The 20,761-nt window shown below is 42.1% G+C and overlaps 2 protein-coding genes across 9 annotated transcripts in view; both read left to right on the plus strand.

Annotated features, from left to right (window-relative positions):
- The first annotated feature begins 3,406 nt into the window (after window positions 1-3,406).
- On the plus strand, window positions 3,407-5,592 carry nppc (natriuretic peptide C). Its single transcript, XM_053513499.1, has 3 exons — window positions 3,407-3,585; window positions 4,223-4,503; window positions 5,187-5,592. Coding segments are annotated over exons 1-3 (375 nt in total). The 5' UTR covers window positions 3,407-3,492; the 3' UTR covers window positions 5,188-5,592.
- Window positions 5,593-14,741: 9,149 nt separating this feature from the next.
- Window positions 14,742-20,761, plus strand: part of LOC128542770 (arf-GAP with coiled-coil, ANK repeat and PH domain-containing protein 2-like) — a 66,949-nt gene continuing 60,929 nt past the window's right edge. For 7 of the 8 annotated variants that reach the window (XM_053512778.1, XM_053512777.1, XM_053512776.1 and 4 more), the window contains exon 1: window positions 14,742-15,134. In XM_053512778.1, the coding sequence (XP_053368753.1) occupies window positions 15,082-15,134 (53 nt within the window). In that variant the 5' untranslated portion in view covers window positions 14,742-15,081. Of the gene's footprint in view, window positions 15,135-15,993; window positions 16,154-20,761 lie in introns of those variants that run through there. The other variant, XM_053512781.1, reaches the window with a different exon arrangement.

Below are 20,761 nucleotides of genomic sequence, written 5' to 3' on the forward strand. Positions count from 1 at the left end.
CTCCATCAGTACAGCTCTGTTTGAAAGAGAACCAGATGGAACCAAAATGAAACAAATTATGATAAAATGTTACATCATAAACTTACATACAGTAAAAGGTGGCCAAATTTGTGCAGTGTTTGGTGTGAAGCCAATGTTGATGATTCTTTAATTAAAGTTGGCATTGCCAAATTATGGTTTGTTGTAAGAATGTTTCTCAAAGTGGAAAAGAAAAACAATCATATATCTTAAGGAAGCACTTCATCCCGTGGTGTGTGGAGTGGTGGTGGATCCGAAGTCCCACTGGTGTATAATGTGTAAATACATCATTGATGGAATGTCGCTTCATCAAACATGCATTCACACCTTCGAGCTAAAGTGTTAGTTACCGGTCTATCTACAGTATCAAGAGGATTTTGGGGAGAAGTTTGGAGATGATTCATGTAACTTTCTTGCTGATCAAAGTTTCTGCCTTTAACCCTTGAATTACTCTCTGAGACCAAGCTGATAACTGGAGTGGCAGCAGCAAATGTTTCATTCTTGTCCCCAGAAGTTCTTTTTTAAGCTCCTCTTCAGTTTCATTTTTTTCTTTTTCTTTACTCTTCTGTTCGAGAGAACATGCAGCTGCACACTGTAGGAGCGCTGCTGTTGTCCTTTTATCTTAGGCTTTTGATCCAAGCAAAAGCTCAAGTGGACTTTGCAACCACTGTTGATTGACATTGTAAGGTTGGGGCATTTGACACACTTTTATCACAATCTCTGGGTCTATTAGATCTGATCTTCATCAACATTATTATCATAATCATCATTTTAATGACCGAAAATCTGTTTCAAATCTCACTTTCTTGCTTTTGATTCTGTTTGTCTTATTCTGCTTAAAAGTCTTTTAATTGTTGAACAATAAAATCTATGATCAATTGTATTTGGAAAGATTTCTTTAGGCAGCTTGTTTGTCACAATGCCACAGTTTTGTCATAATGGATAAATCAGCCTGCAGTTGTGTTTGGGGTAATTTAAGTATGTAATTTAGTATTAATAATATGCTGGCTGAGTTTGAATAAAAACATAGCAAACTTAAACTTTGATTGTGTTTTTCTTAGTGAGTCACCGCCAGCAAATTAGATCAAAGAAAAAAGTTTTGTTTTTACACAAAACATTTTTAGTCACAAAGATTGTTGAAGATCATGAGAAACATTCTAAACAATAGAGAAACTTCAGTTTACAGCATCACCAGCCTCCTACTTTAACAGTTTTAATTTCAATTTGGTACTTCTTCGCTGCATCATCTTATTTTAGTACGTATTATATACAGTATGTGCCATATACTATCATTTCCATCCGTTGATTTTTTATTTTTTTTTTGTAAGTGCATCATGGCTCCCAAATGAACCAAACCAGTGCTAGTGATAGCATGAGGAAGAAAAAAAAGAAAAGTATTGATTCAGAAGTGAAACATAAGGTTTCACTCCAAATTAACTAATAAAAAAAACAACATCCAAATCAAAAGCATTTGTCTCAGGTTCAAAATTTTAACCGATCTTCACGCAAAGTCCAGTGTCATCAAATAGTTCTGTTCTCAGTGCTCAGCTGTTTAAAGTTCAAATATGTTCAAAGTACATTTTATTTAAAGGTATAAATTACTGCATATGTTTAGATTGATGGTCTCTAACGTTATGGCATGTGATGATATTCTAAATACAGGAATGTTAAACATTTTTAACGTACAGTATAAGACCTGATGTTACATGCAGAGAAGATTTCTTCCTTGTTCTGGGCTGATTCTGAGAGACCACTTGGTTAAGTGAATTTAATTTTACCAATCCAGCTCCTAAAGCAACACAGTGACTTAGTGGTTAGCACTGTTGCCTTGCACCTTCAGGGTCTCGGTTTGATTCCTAGCCAGGTTCGATTCCCGTCTCTGTGTGCATGGAGTTTGCATGTTCTCCCCATGCTTGGTTGGATTCCTCCACAGTCCAACGACATGCAGATTAGACCAATTGGTGTTTCCAAATTGCCTGTACTGTGTGATTGAGCATGTGAGTGTGTGTACAGTATGTGTGTGTGCCCTGTGAAAAACTGGCAGCCTATCCAGGGTGCATCCTGCCTTGTGCCCTAAGTCTCCTGGGTAAGGCTCCAGGCCCCTGCGACCTTGTATACAAGATAAAGCCGATAAAGATATTTCCACTTACGCTTTTAACTAAAATTTAAAACGCTTCTATGGAAACGTAAAAAAAAAAAATCCTAATCTGGCTTCAGAAATAGACAGGCAAAGAGGAACAATTACTGGTCAAATGCGTTGTTTAGAAGGTGAAAGTGTCAAGGCTTATCGGAGAGCTATATCAACTGGTTTGCCTGAAAGATTTCATCTAGTATGTATGAGCATGGAAAGTGCTGTTTTAATGCCTAACCATTCCAACTCTTTTTTTATTATTCTGACTCTGAATGACTAGGTTCTGTGTAAGATCCCTAAAGTCATCATTGTTGGTTCCCTTGTTCCTGCACATATGGTCAGTTAACACCTGAGATGAACACCTGAACTATCAGACATGATGTGTATCCACAGTGCCCCCTAGTAGTTAGAATGTGTACCACATGATAACCCCCACTTACACACACACACACACACACACACACACACTTGTCTTACTATCTATTTGTGATGGAGGTTGAAAATGTGAGATTTTCACTCTTCCAAATGATTCCTATCATAGTTAAAAACTAAATAAATAATAAATAACACAATATTACTAATAATGTGTTTTTAGGATTAGCCTTTTTCTAATAGGAAAACTAGGAGAAACTAGGAAAACCATAAACAATAGTATAACTTATTAAATCATACAAAGTCAACCAGTTTATATATACTGTATATATATATATGCTTTATATATATATATATATATATATATATATATATATATATATATATATATATATAAAGCACAAATGTTTTGTATTTTAAGTTTTATTAAGTGTTGGATGTGCTTGAAATTCCACAATGAGCAACCTTTCCAGAATTAAAATATAAAATCATGTATGTGTATTAAAAGTTTTCCTTATAATGTTAAACATTTTATGTTAAAATTTATAGTGCATCAATAAAAATTAATAAAGAAATTGCAATTATTTTATTCTCCGATTTAGGAGTTCAGAAATCAATTCTCAGTTTCTTTTCTCCTGAACATATTTTATTGAAACACTGGATACGTGCTATGTCTCAAGTCTCTTTGATCAGTCAAAGAGAAGGAAATTGGTCAGCGGGAGTGATTGATATGATGGTTGTGAGGGAGGAACATAAGAGGGAGGGAAAGATGGAGGGAAGGAAGTAGGGAGGGAGGAGAGGGAGAGCATTACGCAGGTTGCAATGACATCACCCTCATTAGACTATAAAACTGTGAGGAGAGCAGCACAAGGATTTAGAGTAGAGCTGGAGCTCTTTGAGGAACTGAAAAAGATCTTTTCTTACATTTATTTTTTTTCAATCTGAGAATTGCTCTATTATTGAAAGTCAGGATGAATGTAATGCAGCTGGTAGCTTGTGGACTAATCATGAGTCTTGTAATGGTCAGAATGGAGGCGAGACCAACAACACCAAGCCAGCAGAAGGTGAGACTTTGGGGTTAGGACCTCTTTTTTAGTTCCAGTTAGTGGAAAAAGTAGAAAATAAACAAGAGACATCGTGGATGTTTCAATATTCTGGCAAACAGATTTTATCCAAACAGTAATAAATTTTTCAGATCTTCAATTTATCTACATGATACACATCAAAAATCCTTCAGTGCACATTTTTCATTATTACAGTTTAACTCATCTTTTGCTTTAATTATGTAGTACCTAGTTCATGTGACGTCCTTGAAATGACATAAATCTAAAGTAGCGAGGAACCCACACTGCTGAAAGATGCTCTGGATCGGTGCAGACGATGCTCGAAACATTTAAGTCAGCACTTTTTTAATCCTTAGCGTAGAATTTATTCTAACATGCAGTCTGTACAGTGCAGCGACCAATACAGCATGGTAGTTATACAATTCAAATAATTCTTTCTGCATAATTTTCAAGGCTTTACATTTGTCACTCTACTGGAGGAGTCTGCAGTGCTTCTCAGTTTGGTTTTAATTATGAACATGAAATCATCTGCAGACTCATCATTACCTGCTTCAACACTATTCAGACCTGTATTCTGTTAAAAAAAAAAAGTTATAAAAAAGAAAAAAACATTGGCATGTGCATGTTTGTGTTTCAGGCTCTGGAAGCTCTGCTAGGAGAAGAGCTGGCAGATTTTCTGGCTTCAGGTGAACGTAGGATGCGACTGCTGAGGGAACTCCGCACAGACACTCGTGCCAAGGGCATGTGGGCACGCTTCGTAAATGACCAGAATGGCTCACGGAGACACAAGGCGGGAACAAAAAAAGGAGGAAGCACCACCAGGAGCGGCTGCTTTGGACACAAGATGGACAGAATAGGCACCATCAGCGGCATGGGCTGCCAACCAGCATATTACCCATCCACAAATAATCTCTCCTGGTATGTCAGAATTTTGTCATTGAATACAAAATAGTGTTTAGTTTGGTCTTAGGAAACATACTGAGTTTAAAGTAAAAATGCATTAAGAAGTTTGTATTTCAGTTTTATAGGCAAATTTATTTTTAAATGTCTGACAGCTAATGAAAAAATCAATAAACATTTGGCATGTTTACTTTTAGAAATGTTTATTTTATAGGTTTATATCATTCATTGGGTTTTTGTTAAGTGTTCACATTTACAAAAGTCTTTACATTCTTAGTTTTCTATAAATGATGGTGATGCCAAATCATCTGACATGTCTAGACAGCATCACACTTTTAATGTCCAGAGATGAAAGTTTACAGACCTATTTAAGCAAAACAAGCTAAAAACTTAATGAATTCATGTTATTTCACCCACAAAAACAAGTTAAAAACTAACCTTGTAATCTGTAATACATATAGCAGACCCAAAACCTTCCACTTACTTAAACACTAAACCTGTAAGAGTGTAAGGTGAACAATTATTACATCATCATATGGTCTTGTTTTTTTTTGCTTGCTGCATGTTTAAACACAGATTTGTATAACGACTCACACAAGACACATCATGTGGGCAAAATGTGACTGACAGCATGCTTTACAGAAAATCTACATGCCTTAACAATAATCATTCTTGTCTGTTTTTTCTCTCTCTCTCTTTAGAGTATCACCAGGAGCATAAGGCTTGGGACAATGTTGACTTTCTTCTTTTAAGGAAAGCCTTAAAAAATAAATTGAAAAGACCCGGATTGTCGGTACGGAAAACTGCCAAGATTGACTGCTATGAGGAAAAAAGAAATCATCAAAAAACATCAAATAAAAATTCCACAAATCATCAGTGACATCACAAGATGACGGAGAACGGTGTAAAACATTGCGCGAAGCTGTATATTGTCGCTGCTGCTGTACATTAATGTACTTCATTTCTGCATAAAATGTATTTATGTTTAAAAAAAAACTATTTATATGTTTATAAAAAAGAGATATTTATAAATGAATTTTATTTATGTAACATTTTCAAATGAATGCACACTGCAGGCCAATTATGTTTGTAACTTTTGTTTTGTCTTGAATAGTTGTACATGATTTAAAAATGATTAAAAAATCATGCATAACTCATTAGCCTGAAAGATTATGTAATATTTATTTTTTTTATATTATATTATATAATATTACAGTCTGGAGGAAACAGATTGTATCATTCATTTCACCACATTGCCATCATATGTTTTTTTTTTTTTGAAGATACTACAGTATATTGTGGGTCCTCCTACACTATATATCTATCATGTTAGGCTAAAATATATAATACAAGTCTCTATCTAATTAACTGACTAGCTCACGGGTGGCTCAAAGCTCACGGGTAAATGATTTAGGACATCCAAAAGTCAAAAATTACCAAATTACTATCTAAAGTTTTTTTTATAAAATATTTTAGGGATAAAATAATGACTCAAGTGAAGTTAGTGTTTCCATCCTGAAGGTGATTATTTTCCTATATCTGCAAATCCTGAAAATGTTTTATTCCTCTTCTACCACAGTAATTTAACAATGATTGCATTTTTGACTGCAAAATTATTGAAGAATGACACTCACTTTATCAATTTCCTCATCATTTAATGTTATTTGAAACAAGTTACGTGGTTTACACTATACCAGCTCGAAACAAATATTTCCTCTCCAGCCATTCTTTATTCTGATTCTGATTCTACTGTAATAAAATAAAAAAAATGTAAAGAGGTAGATATAACATAAAATTTGTGCTAGGTAATCCATAAGAATGGTTGATAATAAAATACAGCTTGTTAATGTGGTGAGGTTATTTGTGATCTGCCACATCCACAAGGAATTATTCAAAAGTAACCCATCTACAGAATGCATGGCGGTTAACTAGTCACGGTAGTTAATTATAGCTTAATAGATGCTGGGACAAAAGTTCCACCTGTACATTTTGTTTTTGTTATATGTTGATGCTCAATGACAAAAAGGTATGGTTTAGAACATACAGTATATGAGAAAAGAATCCAGTTCCATTTATAGACTTAAAAAAAAATTCTGACAGACTTGGCTAAATTCAGCTTGCCTAGCCTTGTTATACCTGGTAGCCCCATTATTCCATCTGCAGAATGAATTAAAAGAGCTCTCCAGGATGTAGCCTCTCCAGCTGGGCCAAAGGCAACCATAAAGAGAAGAAAACATCAGCATGAGCTCAGAGGAGTCACCACAAGAGGCTTACCACTAAAAAACCTCAGGAGCAGGAAGAGCAGATTACTGGTGTTCTAGAAAGTACATTAGCATCCTGGTGCAAAGTTCTGGGGTGCCTTTACACTCATTCTCAGGTATCTTATGTTACATCACTGCGCTGTTGAATTCTGGCTTCCAATTGGCCAGAAGTTGTTGATTTATTTTCTATAACAAATCTCAGGTTTAGATTAACGCAATTCTACACTTGGATAATTTCTGTAGTAACAGTTAATTTATATCGATTGATATAACAGATGCTTCACATGAACAGAGTTTTATAAAAGTGTCTAACTGTTAATGTGGGGCAGTTTTCAGTAAGGAGATGCTTATTTAAGATTTATGGAAGGTGTCACCAGTCCCAGTGCTTTGTACAGTAAGTGTTTGTATGATTTGTGATTTCTTAGTAACATTAGGAACTTTATTTCTGATTGATTTCAGGAGAGAAAAGAGTGAGACTGGTAAGGGATCAATTATTTATAGCTGCTATATTGTAGTGAAAATAGAAATTAATGTAATCTTTCAATGACATGCCGTAACATTAAACATAATTAATAAAAGTAAACATAGAAGGTGTTTTCTTTAATAAATAAAAAGAAAATATTCCCTAATTGGGAAAGATGATAAATTGCTGTAGTATATGTGGCAACACCTGGGTTCATGCTGGAAGAGAAAAAAATCAATCTTATTTATTTATTTTTTTATTCATTCATTTATTCATAATCATATTTTTCCAACCAGTTAACAGCTAAGAACCAAACTGACGAAATGTGAGCAAGAAATTAATGTTTATTACAATCCAAAATATGCTACGGTCTCAAGGGAAACTGTGCTTATTACTTACATTGACAGGCATGCTTTGTAAGGAAAAATTCCTTAAAAACCAACAAAAAAAAAGTTGGTAAAAAAGGAAAAAGATTACTAATGGAGATGCTTGGATATGTGAAACATGGTGCCGATAGTTCCACAGCTCAGACTGTATCTACATTTTACCAGATCTGATATATAGTAGTTATTACATTGGGGTATCCACACAGACAGTTTAAACTATTAGAAAACACAGACAGAAAAATATATTTCAAAAGAAAAAAAAATAAACATCTGTAAGGGACCACCACCAGAGGTCGCTGTTTTTTAGTTGTAGTTTTTGTTGGCTGACTCAGTTTCCCAGAAGGCACCTCAGTCAGGTGATGCGAGTGCACACCTGAGCCGAGGTAGCTATTAATCTAACTATAAATAGCGGTTTAGTCTGGGAAACTGGGGCATTTGTGTGGGCATTTTGTGGTTAGTTCTTTAAGTTTATATTTTGATTTAAGTTCTGTTGACTTGGGCTCTCATATTGGCAATGTTTATGTATATGTTCTGTGTGTCTATGTTTGTGGAGCTGATGCAGTCATGTCATATGTGTATGTAAGTACTGTGGTTCTTGTCCCCCTGTTTTCATGTGTGTTTAGCTAGATCAGGTAAGTAGATAGGTGTGTGTTTGGCTAGGAGTGTGTTTAGCTAAAACCTATGTTGAACTAACTAACATGCTTCTAGCCATAGCCCGTTTGTGTCTCTAGCTATTCTGTGTTTCCTGCCTCCCTAGTGTCCCAGTGAGCCTAGCCTTGGCGTGTCCCCTAGCCTAGACTTGGAGTGTCCCCTAGCCTAGCTTTGGAGTGTCCCCTAGCTTAGCCACTGGGTATCCTCCGTCTGTGTTTCTGTGCCCCATTTCCCTAGTGTGTGTTGAGCTATTCGGTAAGTGTAGCTTAGTGCATGTTGGGACTGAAGACAAGTTTAGCTAGGTGAATGTGTAGCTGACTGCCATGGTTAAGTACCGCTTAACCATGTTTAGCTAAAAGCCATGCCTAGGTGATTGCCATGTCTCTAGCCCTAGTCCCGTCTCTCTTTGTCTCTAGTCGCTACGTGTCCCCCCCTAGTCGCTACGTGTGTCCCCCTAGTCGCTACGTGTCCCCCCCTAGTCGCTACGTGTCCCCCCCTAGTCGCTACGTGTGTCCCCCCCCTAGTCGCCACGTGTGTCCCCCCCTAGTCGCCACGTGTGTCCCCCCCTAGTCGCCACGTGTGTCCCCCCAGTCGCCACGTGTCCCCCCCCAGTCGCCACGTGTCCCCCCCTAGTCGCCACGTGTCCCCCCCCTAGTCGCTACGTGTCCCCCCCCAAGTCGCCACGTGTCCCCCCCCCTAGTCGCCACGTGTCCCCCCCCCTAGTCGCCACGTGTGTCCCCCCCCTAGTCGCCACGTGTGTCCCCCCCCTAGTCGCCACGTGTGTCCCCCCCCCTAGTCGCCACGTGTCCCCCCCTAGTCGCCACGTGTGTCCCCCCTAGTCGCCACGTGTGTCCCCCCTAGTCGCCACGTGTGTCCCCCCTAGTCGCCACGTGTGTCCCCCCTAGTCGCCACGTGTGTCCCCCCTAGTCGCCACGTGTGTCCCCCCTAGTCGCCACGTGTGTCCCCCCTAGTCGCCACGTGTGTCCCCCCCCCAGTCGCCACGTGTGTCCCCCCCCCAGTCGCCACGTGTGTCCCCCCCCCGGTCGCCACGTGTGCCCCCCCCCCCGGTCGCCACGTGTGCCCCCCCCCCCCGGTCGCCACGTGTGTCCCCCCCCCCCGGTCGCCACGTGTGTCCCCCCCCCCGGTCGCCACGTGTGTCCCCCCCCCCCGGTCGCCACGTGTGTCCCCCCCCCCGGTCGCCACGTGTGTCCCCCCCCCCCCGGTCGCCACGTGTGTCCCCCCCCCCCGGTCGCCACGTGTGTCCCCCCCCCCGGTCGCCACGTGTGTCCCCCCCCCCGGTCGCCACGTGTGTCGTCCCCCCCGGTCGCCACGTGTGTCCCCCCCCCGGTCGCCACGTGTGTCCCCCCCCCGGTCGCCACGTGTGTCCCCCCCCCGGTCGCCACGTGTGTCCCCCCCCCCTAGTCGCCACGTGTGTCCCCCCCCCCTAGTCGCCACGTGTACTCCCTAGTCTTTTTGTGTGTTCAGTTTCAGCTCTACGTCTAGTTTGTGTGTCCTGTTATGTGTTAGTCGTCCGTCTGCCTGTGTCTCGCCACAGGACGCGTGTTAGTCGTCCGTCTGCCTGTGTCTCGCCACAGGACGTGTGTTAGTCGTCCGTCTGCCTGTGTCTCGCCACAGGACGTGTGTTAGTCGTCCGTCTGCCTGTGTCTCGCCACAGGACGTGTGTTAGTCGTCTGTCCCCGCAGCATCACCAGCGAGCCTCACGGGGAGGTCCCCGCAGCATCACCAGCGAGCCTCACGGGGAGGTCCCCGCAGCATCACCAGCGAGCCTCACGGGGAGGTCCCCGCAGCATCACCAGCGAGCCTCACGGGAGGTCCCCGCAGCATCAGCAGCGAGCCTCACGGGGAGGTCCCCGCAGCATCAGCAGCGAGCCTCACGGGGAGGTCCCCGCAGCATCAGCAGCGAGCCTCTCGGGGAGGTCCCCGCAGCATCAGCAGCGAGCCTCACGGGGAGGTCCCCGCAGCATCAGCAGCGAGCCTCACGGGGAGGTCCCCGCAGCATCAGCAGCGAGCCTCACGGGGAGGTCCCCGCAGCATCAGCAGCGAGCCTCACGGGGAGGTCCCCGCAGCATCAGCAGCGAGCCTCACGGGGAGGTCCCCGCAGCATCAGCAGCGAGCCTCACGGGGAGGTCCCCGCAGCATCAGCAGCGAGCCTCACGGGGAGGTCCCCGCAGCATCAGCAGCGAGCCTCACGGGGAGGTCCCCGCAGCATCAGCAGCGAGCCTCACGGGGAGGTCCCCGCAGCATCAGCAGCGAGCCTCACGGGGAGGTCCCCGCAGCATCAGCAGCGAGCCTCACGGGGAGGTCCCCGCAGCATCAGCAGCGAGCCTCACGGGGAGGTCCCCGCAGCATCACCAGCGAGCCTCACGGGGAGGTCCCCGCAGCATCACCAGCGAGCCTCACGGGGAGGTCCCCGCAGCATCACCAGCGAGCCTCACGGGGAGGTCCCCGCAGCATCACCAGCGAGCCTCACGGGGAGGTCCCCGCAGCATCAGCAGCGAGCCTCACGGGGAGGTCCCCGCAGCATCAGCAGCGAGCCTCACGGGGAGGTCCCCGCAGCATCAGCAGCGAGCCTCACGGGGAGGTCCCCGCAGCATCAGCAGCGAGCCTCACGGGGAGGTCCCCGCAGCATCAGCAGCGAGCCTCACGGGGAGGTCCCCGCAGCATCAGCAGCGAGCCTCACGGGGAGGTCCCCGCAGCATCAGCAGCGAGCCTCACGGGGAGGTCCCCGCAGCATCAGCAGCGAGCCTCACGGGGAGGTCCCCGCAGCATCAGCAGCGAGCCTCACGGGGAGGTCCCCGCAGCATCAGCAGCGAGCCTCACGGGGAGGTCCCCGCAGCATCAGCAGCGAGCCTCACGGGGAGGTCCCCGCAGCATCAGCAGCGAGCCTCACGGGGAGGTCCCCGCAGCATCAGCAGCGAGCCTCACGGGGAGGTCCCCGCAGCATCAGCAGCGAGCCTCACGGGGAGGTCCCCGCAGCATCACCAGCGAGCCTCACGGGGAGGTCCCCGCAGCATCACCAGCGAGCCTCACGGGGAGGTCCCCGCAGCATCACCAGCGAGCCTCACGGGGAGGTCCCCGCAGCATCACCAGCAAGCCTGGGAAGTGCCCAGGGACCACCGATAGCGCTCCGGGGGAGTGGTTTAAGGGGGGGGGACGGTACTTTAAGGGACCACCACCAGAGGTCGCTGTTTTTTAGTTGTAGTTTTTGTCGGATGACTTTGTTTTCCCAGAAGGCACCTCGGTCAGGTGATGCAAGTGCACACCTGAGCCGAGGTAGCCATTAATCTAACTATAAATAGCGGTTTAGTCTGGGAAACTGGGTCGAGAATTATTAGTTATACTACTGTCATTTGTGTGGGCATTTTGTGGTTAGTTCTTTTAGTTTATATTTTGATTTAAGTTCTGTTGACTTGGGCTCTCATATTGGCAATGTTTATGTATATGTTCTGTGTGTCTATGTTTGTGGAGCTGATGCAGTCATGTCATATGTGTATGTAAGTACTGTGGTTATTGTCCCCCTGTTTTCATGTGTGTTTTGCTAGATCAGGGAAGTAGATAGGTGTGTGTTTGGCTAGGAGTGTGTTTAGCTAAAACCTATGTTGAACTAACTAACATGCTTCTAGCCATAGTCCCTTTGTGTCTCTAGCTATTTTTCCTGCCTCCCTAGTGTCCCAGTGAGCCTAGCCTTTGAGTGTCCCCTAGCCTAGCCACTGGGTATCCTCCATCTGTGTTTCTGTGCCCAACTTCCCTAGTGTGTGTTGAGCTATTAGGCAAGTGTAGCTAACGGGGCCAGGGGTAGCTCAGTAGTTAAGGCATTGGATTACGGTTCGGAAGATCCCAGGTTCAAACCCCACAACCACCAAGTTGCCACTGTTGGGCCCTTGAGCAAGGCCCTTAACACTCAACTGCTCAGATGTATAATGAGATAAAAATGTAAGTCGTTCTGGATAAGAGCGTCTGCCAAATATGTAAATGTAGCTTAGTGCATGTTGGGGCTGAAGACATGTTTAGCTAGGTCAATGCGTAGCTGTCTGCCATGGTTAAGTACCGCTTAACCATGTTTAGCTAAAAGCCATGCCTAGCTGATTGCCATGTCTTTAGCCCTAGTCGCTACGTGTCCCCCCCCCCAGTCGCTACGTGTGTCCCCCCCCCCAGTCGCTACGTGTGTCCCCCCCCCCCCCAGTCGCTACGTGTGTCTTGTCTTGTTGTGTCCAGTTTCAGCTCCACGTGTAGTTTGTGTGTCCTGTTAAGTGTTAGTCGTCCTTCTGCCTGTGTCTCGCCACAGGACGTATGTTAGTCGTCTGTCTGCCTGTGTTTCACTACCAATCTCAAACCTAGTGTAACAGGTATGAGTGCCTGGTAGTGTCCCTTCGTCTGTGTCCTGCCAGAGAGCCCATGTTTAACCCCATTCTGTTAAGTATGGTTTGAGTTTGTTTGTTCTTTTGTTTGTTTTGTGTATTTATGATTTCTGTTACAACTCTTATTAAAAGACTCTTTTTGTTAAAATACCCCTTTGCCGTTATGCCTGCTCTCTCTGCCCACGGCGATCAACATCCGCCATTACACCCTAATTGTGACAACATCCTCAAAGTATGTCTCATGCCCTTTTCCTTACAAACACATAGTCGATACATCCTTCTACCCTCCTTTAAATAAGCATAGTATAGTTATTTGCCAAACTTCCACCTGTTTGAAGACATTAATTAAATCCATAGTTAAATGAGATAGAATAAGGATAAATAGGGGATCTTTATCTTTGGGAGCTTCGGGCACAATACATACTCGCACACCACAGACAATAAACATAAATCAGCCTACACTGCATGTCTTGATGTATTTAATTAAGCTGACACTAAGCTGGTAACAGGTTTTTGGACAGTGAGAGAAAACTACAGGAGACCCACAAAGCTAAAAATTAAAATAATAAAACAAAAAAACAGTTAAATAGCCTACACATAACTAATGATTAAATACAGTAATTATACAGGGGCTTGACTAAACCTTAAAAATCAGTAAAATAAAATGTAAAAAAATATTTTAAAATCTATTTTAAACATTAACAGTATTAATAGTGTGAGCTCTTACATTTTATTTAGCTATTTGTATCACATGAATAAGTAGTTTTGCTTCATTCTAGCAGGGGGAATAGAACAAGTTATCTGTGCTGTAATGCTGTCACCTGGTGGTGAAAATGAGGTTGTTTTTTTTGTTTGTTTTCAATCATATTATTTAAGTTCATGTAAATATCTACTGTAGATTTTTGAAAGAGTAAATGAGGTGGTCTGTCACCACATTCTTCTGCCCAGTCTGGGGCTTCCTCCACCCAGACTAAGGCTTTTTCACCTCAGCCTGAGACTTTCCTTGCAAAGCCAGGTTTTTTTGCCTAGCTTGGGGCCCAGTTGCTACAAGCACCAGCATTGTTCTTTTTCCATCCAACATGGCATTTTTATGTGAACACCCTGGGGATACTTCTGCCCATTCTGGGGCTCCATCCTTTTGGGTTTCTTCCACCCACCTTGCGATTACTTTTATTGTTTATGTCATCTAGTTCTCAGATTTCTTCCATCCGGACTGGGGTTTCCTCTGCACTGACTGGTGATTCTTTTTCACACGCTTCTGTACAATCTTGGCTGCTCATGTTTCCTCCCAGGAGTCCTCAATGAAGACTGGGCATATTCAGCTGATCATGGGACTACTTCTGCCATCCTAGAGTTCCTATTGCTCTGCCTAGGGTTACACCTGCATACCCTGATGCTTATGTTGCCTAAATTGGGGCTTCTTTTGCGCCTGCATGCCTCCTCAAGCTTTCCAAGGCAATTCTTTCACTAACCCAGGGGCTTCCTCTGCCTGGCCCAGCGTTTCAACCCAGTCTGGGGAATCATTTGGCCACCCCTGCCCTGACTGGGATGTGCTCTTCCACCCATCCTGTGGCTTCTGTCTAATCCAGTTAGCCAAGTAAAGTGATTCATCAGCCCAGCCTGGGCCTCCTTTGGCCCGCTTCTGACTTCTTCCATTTAAGCAGTTTTTTCCACCCTTACAAAACCTTAGACATTAGGATGTCACTAATGAAAGTACCATGAAACCAATTTATTCCATTAGACCAGCTACCACCAAAAGAAATCATTTCATACTACTTATTGAACTTAATTTATATCTCACTATAAATCATCTTTTATGTACAGTATTTAACTAGTCAGCTAAGGGTGACTACCAAATCATTCCTCTGTGAGATTTGTCCACATGATTCCCGCGTTGCTCATCTGAAGTTGTAGTTTACAGGAATATTACTGACTACAGAACGAAGCACACGTCACACGCCCAGCCTCCCCCTCCTCTTCCACCGTTTCCACTCAACTCCCGCCTACTGTGCTACGACTGGCTAGTTGTTAGGGCTCACTGTCCAACCAGCAATCTGCTCGTGCGGCTCGACCACTTAAGCAGAGGCAGGATTTGTCGGAATACGGGTGGGAAAAGTTAACGTTTAGCCCACCTACTTGGCAGTAGTGACCTGAACCAATTTGAGTTCCTTTGGGGTAGCGGAGTCAGAAAAGGGGGGAAAAACTACTTTTCCATTCAGCGCTGCTTATAAGTTGGGTCAAAGAGTTTTTTCTAGTTATATATGTTCCTGGTATTTATTGTTAGTTTAATCTGTGAGCCAGCAGCAGAAAGGCTAGCTGGTGTTGTGTTTGTTGCTGAGGTGGCTAAGCAGGGCTGTAGGGATTGGACTGGCTAGCTGGGCTAACCTTCGGTTTCTAAAAAAATATAAACGAGTAAAACTTTTTTTTTTTGAGATATTTCGCCTGAAAAGACAAACATGAGGATCACAGTGGATTTTGAGGAATGTCTGAGAGACTCTCCCAGATTCAGGTAGGAACGTTTTCAGCGTTGTGTGTATGTATATATATATATATATGTTTTTTTTTTTTTTTTTTTTTTTTGCTATTTCTGAACCAGGAATGTGAAGTCCTGACTGGGGAAACCAGAGCAAAACCCAGCTGAACTGTCACGCGCACCGATTAACCGCCAATAAGTTATCTGTGACGTCATTACCATGAAAATGGACTTTGATTAAAACGGAAATAATCCTGAAAGGAAAAGGCAGAGGCTAGTGTGAGCGGAGTATTGTATAAACATGACGTTAATTTATTTATTTTTATCTGGCAGTCTACTTGTCATGAGATTCGACTAAAAATGACGTTGTCTTTCCGCTTCATTGTCGTTCTGTTACCCCTTCTGCCTTTATGCATTTCTGCCTGGCAGTGGGGGCGTTTACATGGACCCCAATGTTCCTGTAATGATTAAAATAATAGGCCAATCAGAATAAAATGCATCATGTAAAAGACTTCTTTGAAGGATAAGTCCTTGATCAACTTGATCTGTTTGTTTCTCTCTTGGTGGAATAAATCTATTCTCTCTGTGAAAGTATATCTTAGATGACTTTAGTTTCTGGTAATGTTTTACTTTCATTCCTCGGTGGGAACAACTCTCTCCAACCACAGTTTACTTTCATCTACTAGGTGTCTTGCTTAGGAAAGGGCACTTATTGGCTCACGTTTTCATAAACAGTAAAATACCGACCCAATCAGAGATGAGCCTGAAATCTTGTAATCTGGGGGGGGGAGGGGGGGGGGGGGGGTCTGTCTTAAAATTTACTCATTACATATGTTTGGACCAGTCTTAAAATACTTCAAGCACAAATTAATCTTGAAAAGCACATGCTTTGCCACGCTAGCAGCCCGTGTGGTCAAGTTGAGTTTTAAGATTTTTGAGGTATTTGAGGTCAGGAAAGGCATCTGGCGTGAATGACTTGTGCCAAGATGTGTGTGTGAATCGAATTGTCCGCTGTGGCGACCCCTCGATGCAGAGAGACTAACAACTACATTGAGGTGGTAAAACGTTGCTGTTTCTTTTTAACCCTACAGTTAAATGTTAGTTAAATGTTAAACCTTATAGTCTAAGTTAATTTTTATTGTTTAAATGCTACCCATGTGATTTTAAATTGTTTTTTTTTTTTGTAAGAATATAAGGAAGGGTCTACTTTTCAGAATCATTAATTCCTCAACACCGTTATGAAGCTGTTGGACAAAGCTAAGTTATAAAACTTTTACGACTCAACTTTTTTTTTTAAAAGGTTCAAGGTATTTAAATCATAATAAAACTGTTTTATCGAATCGGGATATTTATAAGATTCAAGATTTAAAGAACTTTATTAATCCCAGAGGAAAATTGTTTATTCTTGGTTACAGTTGCTCAGAGTTGTTATCCAGTGGAAAGGAAAAAGTAATAAATAAGGACATAATAGTAAATAAGAGTCCTAAAACGGTAAGTACCGTATTACACACTAAATATGACCCATAAAACTGTGATACGTACAGAATCGCACCTAGGTATCAAGATAAAATTATGTCGTTTGGTGACTGGTGATGCCCATTTCTAGTGTGTTACCTAACCACAGAGTTGGAGGAAAAGTACTTCCTCTTCTGCTTCACAGCATGCAGAACCACTTTGTGCATGTAAAAAAATTATAATCTAATTAAATTCGTTGTACATGTAAACACGCGTCTTCTTAGTGATTCATGTTTGGATTTGGATTGAAGAAAAATTGTCTATGTAATCATAGCTAATGTTTCTTTCTGCTAACCTTTTGTCTGTCTCTCTTTCTTGTTTGTATCTCTTTCTAAACACTCATCTCAAATGAGTCCTGAGATAAATCCCATAGAATGTTCCCCGCTTACAACTTTACTTTTTGCCTACAATAAGTTCCATTTACTGTTTGGCACAAAAAGGAAAGGAAAACTTAATACTGTAGTTTCATCTTATCCTGTCATATACAATCTGTTTTAAATGTGTAACAAGACGACACTTAGAAGAAAGTTGATGTCTTTAGTGAGTGTACATAGCTAGTACAGTTAGCTTGCTACTCTGAGAACTGAACTAGTCGAAGCTGAGCATGTGTTGTGAGGTAGGCCTGAAGCCTGTCCTGTGGTTTTTGTGATGTTACATTTACTCTGCTGCTATTCTGTGCTGATTTTAAAATTTTATTTGGTAAACTAGCATGGGCTTTGGTAACATCATTATGCCTTTTTGTTAAATAACAAACAAGTTTGAAAACACGGTAGTCTTCTGTTTGGAATGTGGCCAACAATTTCCCCCCCTTTTCTTTTTGTTTCCTAAAGAGTGTAGTGGTGTGGGGTTTGGGATATAGCCACTGTGTCTTTCCTGTATTTCACACAGAGGAAGTGTTGGTCCGCCCTTAGCTGAGGCTTTCCAAGCTTTATGAAATAATGACCTCCTCCCTCTTTACCCTCTCCCTTGTTCCCCTCTTCTCGTTCCTCATTTGTGCACAGCAGGACAACAAGCACCAGATGTTTTAAAAAGTTTTTTTTGCAGGAAACACTGGAAAGAGGCTTGAGTTTACACCCCCTGCCCCTGAATTTTATCAATAAACATCATGACTCGAGACCAATGCAGCACACCCTGTTATTGCATAGCTTATATTGTGTACTGTACATTTATTACACACGTTTACTTAACTACAGTTAGATACAACGAAACAAACCAAATTTTGAACTGTTTTGAATTAAGAGCAAAAGATTATAGATAAATTCTGTACATTATTTCAATTGTTGTTTTTCTAATAACAGTTTATCTGTAGTGACAATCCACAATAAAGAGAATAAAAAATTATTGTTCATATGCCGAAGTTTTTGTTTATATATTTGTGTAATTAGTCTTTGTTAGTGTTTTGTGACATTCAGAGGTAACGGTTGGACAAAACATTTACTTTCACTCATATTAACACACAAGGCAAAACAGGACTGCTAATTATATAACAATAGGACTGAGTGGTATAGCCCAAACTTGATAACGCTATAAACATTTAGACAAAAAATTAACCTAGAATGTCAAATAATTAATTTTATATTATCTAAAATTAATACAATACAGTGTGTCCCACAGGTCTGAAATATACTATATTGTATAAATATAGCCAGGAGAATGGACCGGCATTACCTGCCAACAAAGTACATATGACCTTCAACACAATATTTTGATTTATTTGATATTTCATTTCACATTTTTGAGATTTAACCTACTAACCCTCCCCCCACCTACTCATATGTAAAGAGTAAGACAAAGTAAAAAAAATTAACTAACACACACACAGTACTCAAGAGTGTTGTGTGTGTGTGTGTGTAAACACATATATGGGTCAGGTTTGTGCAATATAAAGCCATGTATCCATGTAGTGATTATCTGAAATTTATATAATTTTAACCAACAATGAATTTGTAAGCATTTTTGTAAATTGGTCCTTGACCAGTGCTGTGTTGCTGGCATGGATCTGTGCCACTTGAGTTTTAAGGGTTTTAATCTTTCGGAGTTTTTTTTTTTTTGTTAGTTTGTTTAAGGAAGAATTGATTACCATGCGAAATGGTGTTTCTTTGCAGAGTATTTGTGACTTTTTTTTCATGACAGACTGCCTCTCAGTGTACCACTTTTGTGGTGGCAAAATAAATGGGTACAGGAGCGGTGTGAACTGTCCGCTACTAATTGATCAATCTCCCAGACAGATTTTTATTTAAGGGTTTCAAGTTTCAAGTTTTATTGTCATATACAGATAACAATGCGGCATCATTACTGTAATGAAATTCTTCGACCCGTGTTCCCCAACTTTACATAAACATATAAATATAAAAATATAAGAAGAGGAAAAAAACAAACAAACAAAAAAACATAATTTCAAAGGTATATGTATGTGCAAGTAAGCTAAAGCTAATTTAGTATTTACATATAACAGTGCAAGATGCAATGAAGTATTTTGAATATATATTTAAAGTGGCATTGTTTAAAGTGACATTGTTAAGAGTTCAGTAGTTGTGGTAAGTGTATATTGGTGTGTGCAGAATGTCCGCAGTTCAGAAGCCTGATGGCTTGTGGATAGAAACTGTCTCTGTATCTGCTGGTGCCGGTCTTGATTAGGGCGATAAAATGATAGTGATATGTATCGCGATACACGTGATCGATATCAATAAAAAATGTGTTCGATAAAACGTTTGATAATTTCTATTCTCTGTCGGAAGATAACAGAGGTCGCAAAGCTAGTTTGGTTGCTGTCATGCGCTCTTGCTCCGCGACCGGCACTACCACCCTGAAGTAGTACGGTCGCGATTCAGGAAGTGTAAAAGGAGACAAGATGGCGCTTCACATCGCTCAGTCATTGAGTCTGCCCATGCAGTTTCAGACGCTTCGCCGGATCTTATGTGATTTTGGGTCCAATTCCTGATTGAGTGTGTTTTGCTAGAACGTGGTGTTAGCTTCTCCGCTTTATTTTGTCGTTTCTCGCGGCAGCCCAACAGCCCGTTAATTCATGCCCATGCAGTGATGAGAAAGACAAACGAGTCGATGCATGTCCATTCTTTTATTTTCTGCGTTGTCAGGCGATATTACAAACTTCCGGGTGGATTCTGTACTTAAATCAAACCAAAAACTGCTAAAAGAAAATCTTATCTCACATTTCCGCGTTCACGCACATTGGACTGCATTACCCACAAAGCATTGCACGCACCGGACTACACTCCAGTAAACAGCTGCCGTAAAATCAACCTCTCTCCCGCAACAGCGGGTATAATTGTGTAAACTCTTGCTCTTGGCGTGAGAGTTCTCTTACAATGACTCGCGTGGTTATCCTGCCTGTTCACGCTTTTTCCACGTTTGAATTTACCGTCCACGCTACAAGGACTAACTGCTAGTCTTCTGGTCCGCTTCCGGTTGCCCGTGACAGTTGCATTAACAAAGGCACTCGTTCTCTCGTAACCTAGCAACGTAGGCAGTGATACACTAACATCAATCATGTAACTGTATCACGTTTGGTTGCGCCATGTCGTTGTCTCATGCGGGTCTGCCGGATTTCCCTTCAAAAGGAGAAAATGCACTTTGCACTATTTTATTACACTTTATTAAGCATATCTTATATTTTCTTTCATTTTGCACCTTAAATGTTAAGAGATAATTGTTAAGTGTTCATTGTGACTTTAGACTTATGTTTACATTTTAATTATTTGAGTTTTCCATGGTTTTTGACATTTCTATCTTAATAACTGAGGGGACTATGATCAGAGGAAGGTTAAGTTTAAAATAAAAATGTTTAAATGTAATATATTTTTCTCCTGGTCCTTATTTTAAATGGGTCATAAAAATATCAATAATTACCGATATCGACCGATATGAAACACTGATATCCTGAGGTCCTGCATGGCTGGCAATTCAGTCCTGCTGATGCGCTGTGCTGATCTCACCACCCTCTGCAGAGCTTTGCGATCTAAAGCATTACAGCTGCCATACCAGGTGGTGATACAGCCAGACAGAATACTCTCGATGGTGCATCAATGTAAGTTTGTTAGTAATCTGGGGTCCATGCCGATCCTCCTCAGGCGCCGCAGGAAGAAGAGCTGCTGTCTTGCCGCTTTAGTGATCACACCAATGTGGTGTGA

The sequence above is a fragment of the Clarias gariepinus genome, chromosome 15 (genome assembly GCF_024256425.1).
Source record: "Clarias gariepinus isolate MV-2021 ecotype Netherlands chromosome 15, CGAR_prim_01v2, whole genome shotgun sequence".
In the NCBI taxonomy this organism is placed as follows: Eukaryota; Metazoa; Chordata; class Actinopteri; order Siluriformes; family Clariidae; genus Clarias; species Clarias gariepinus.

Bases quoted from the DNA above. Each gene is read 5' to 3' on its own strand.
- nppc (XM_053513499.1), top strand. From the start codon at position 3,493: ATGAATGTAATGCAGCTGGTAGCTTGTGGACTAATCATGAGTCTTGTA. The intron at 3,586-4,222 runs GTGAGACTTTGG...TTTGTGTTTCAG, and splicing joins CAACACCAAGCCAGCAGAAG to GCTCTGGAAGCTCTGCTAGG.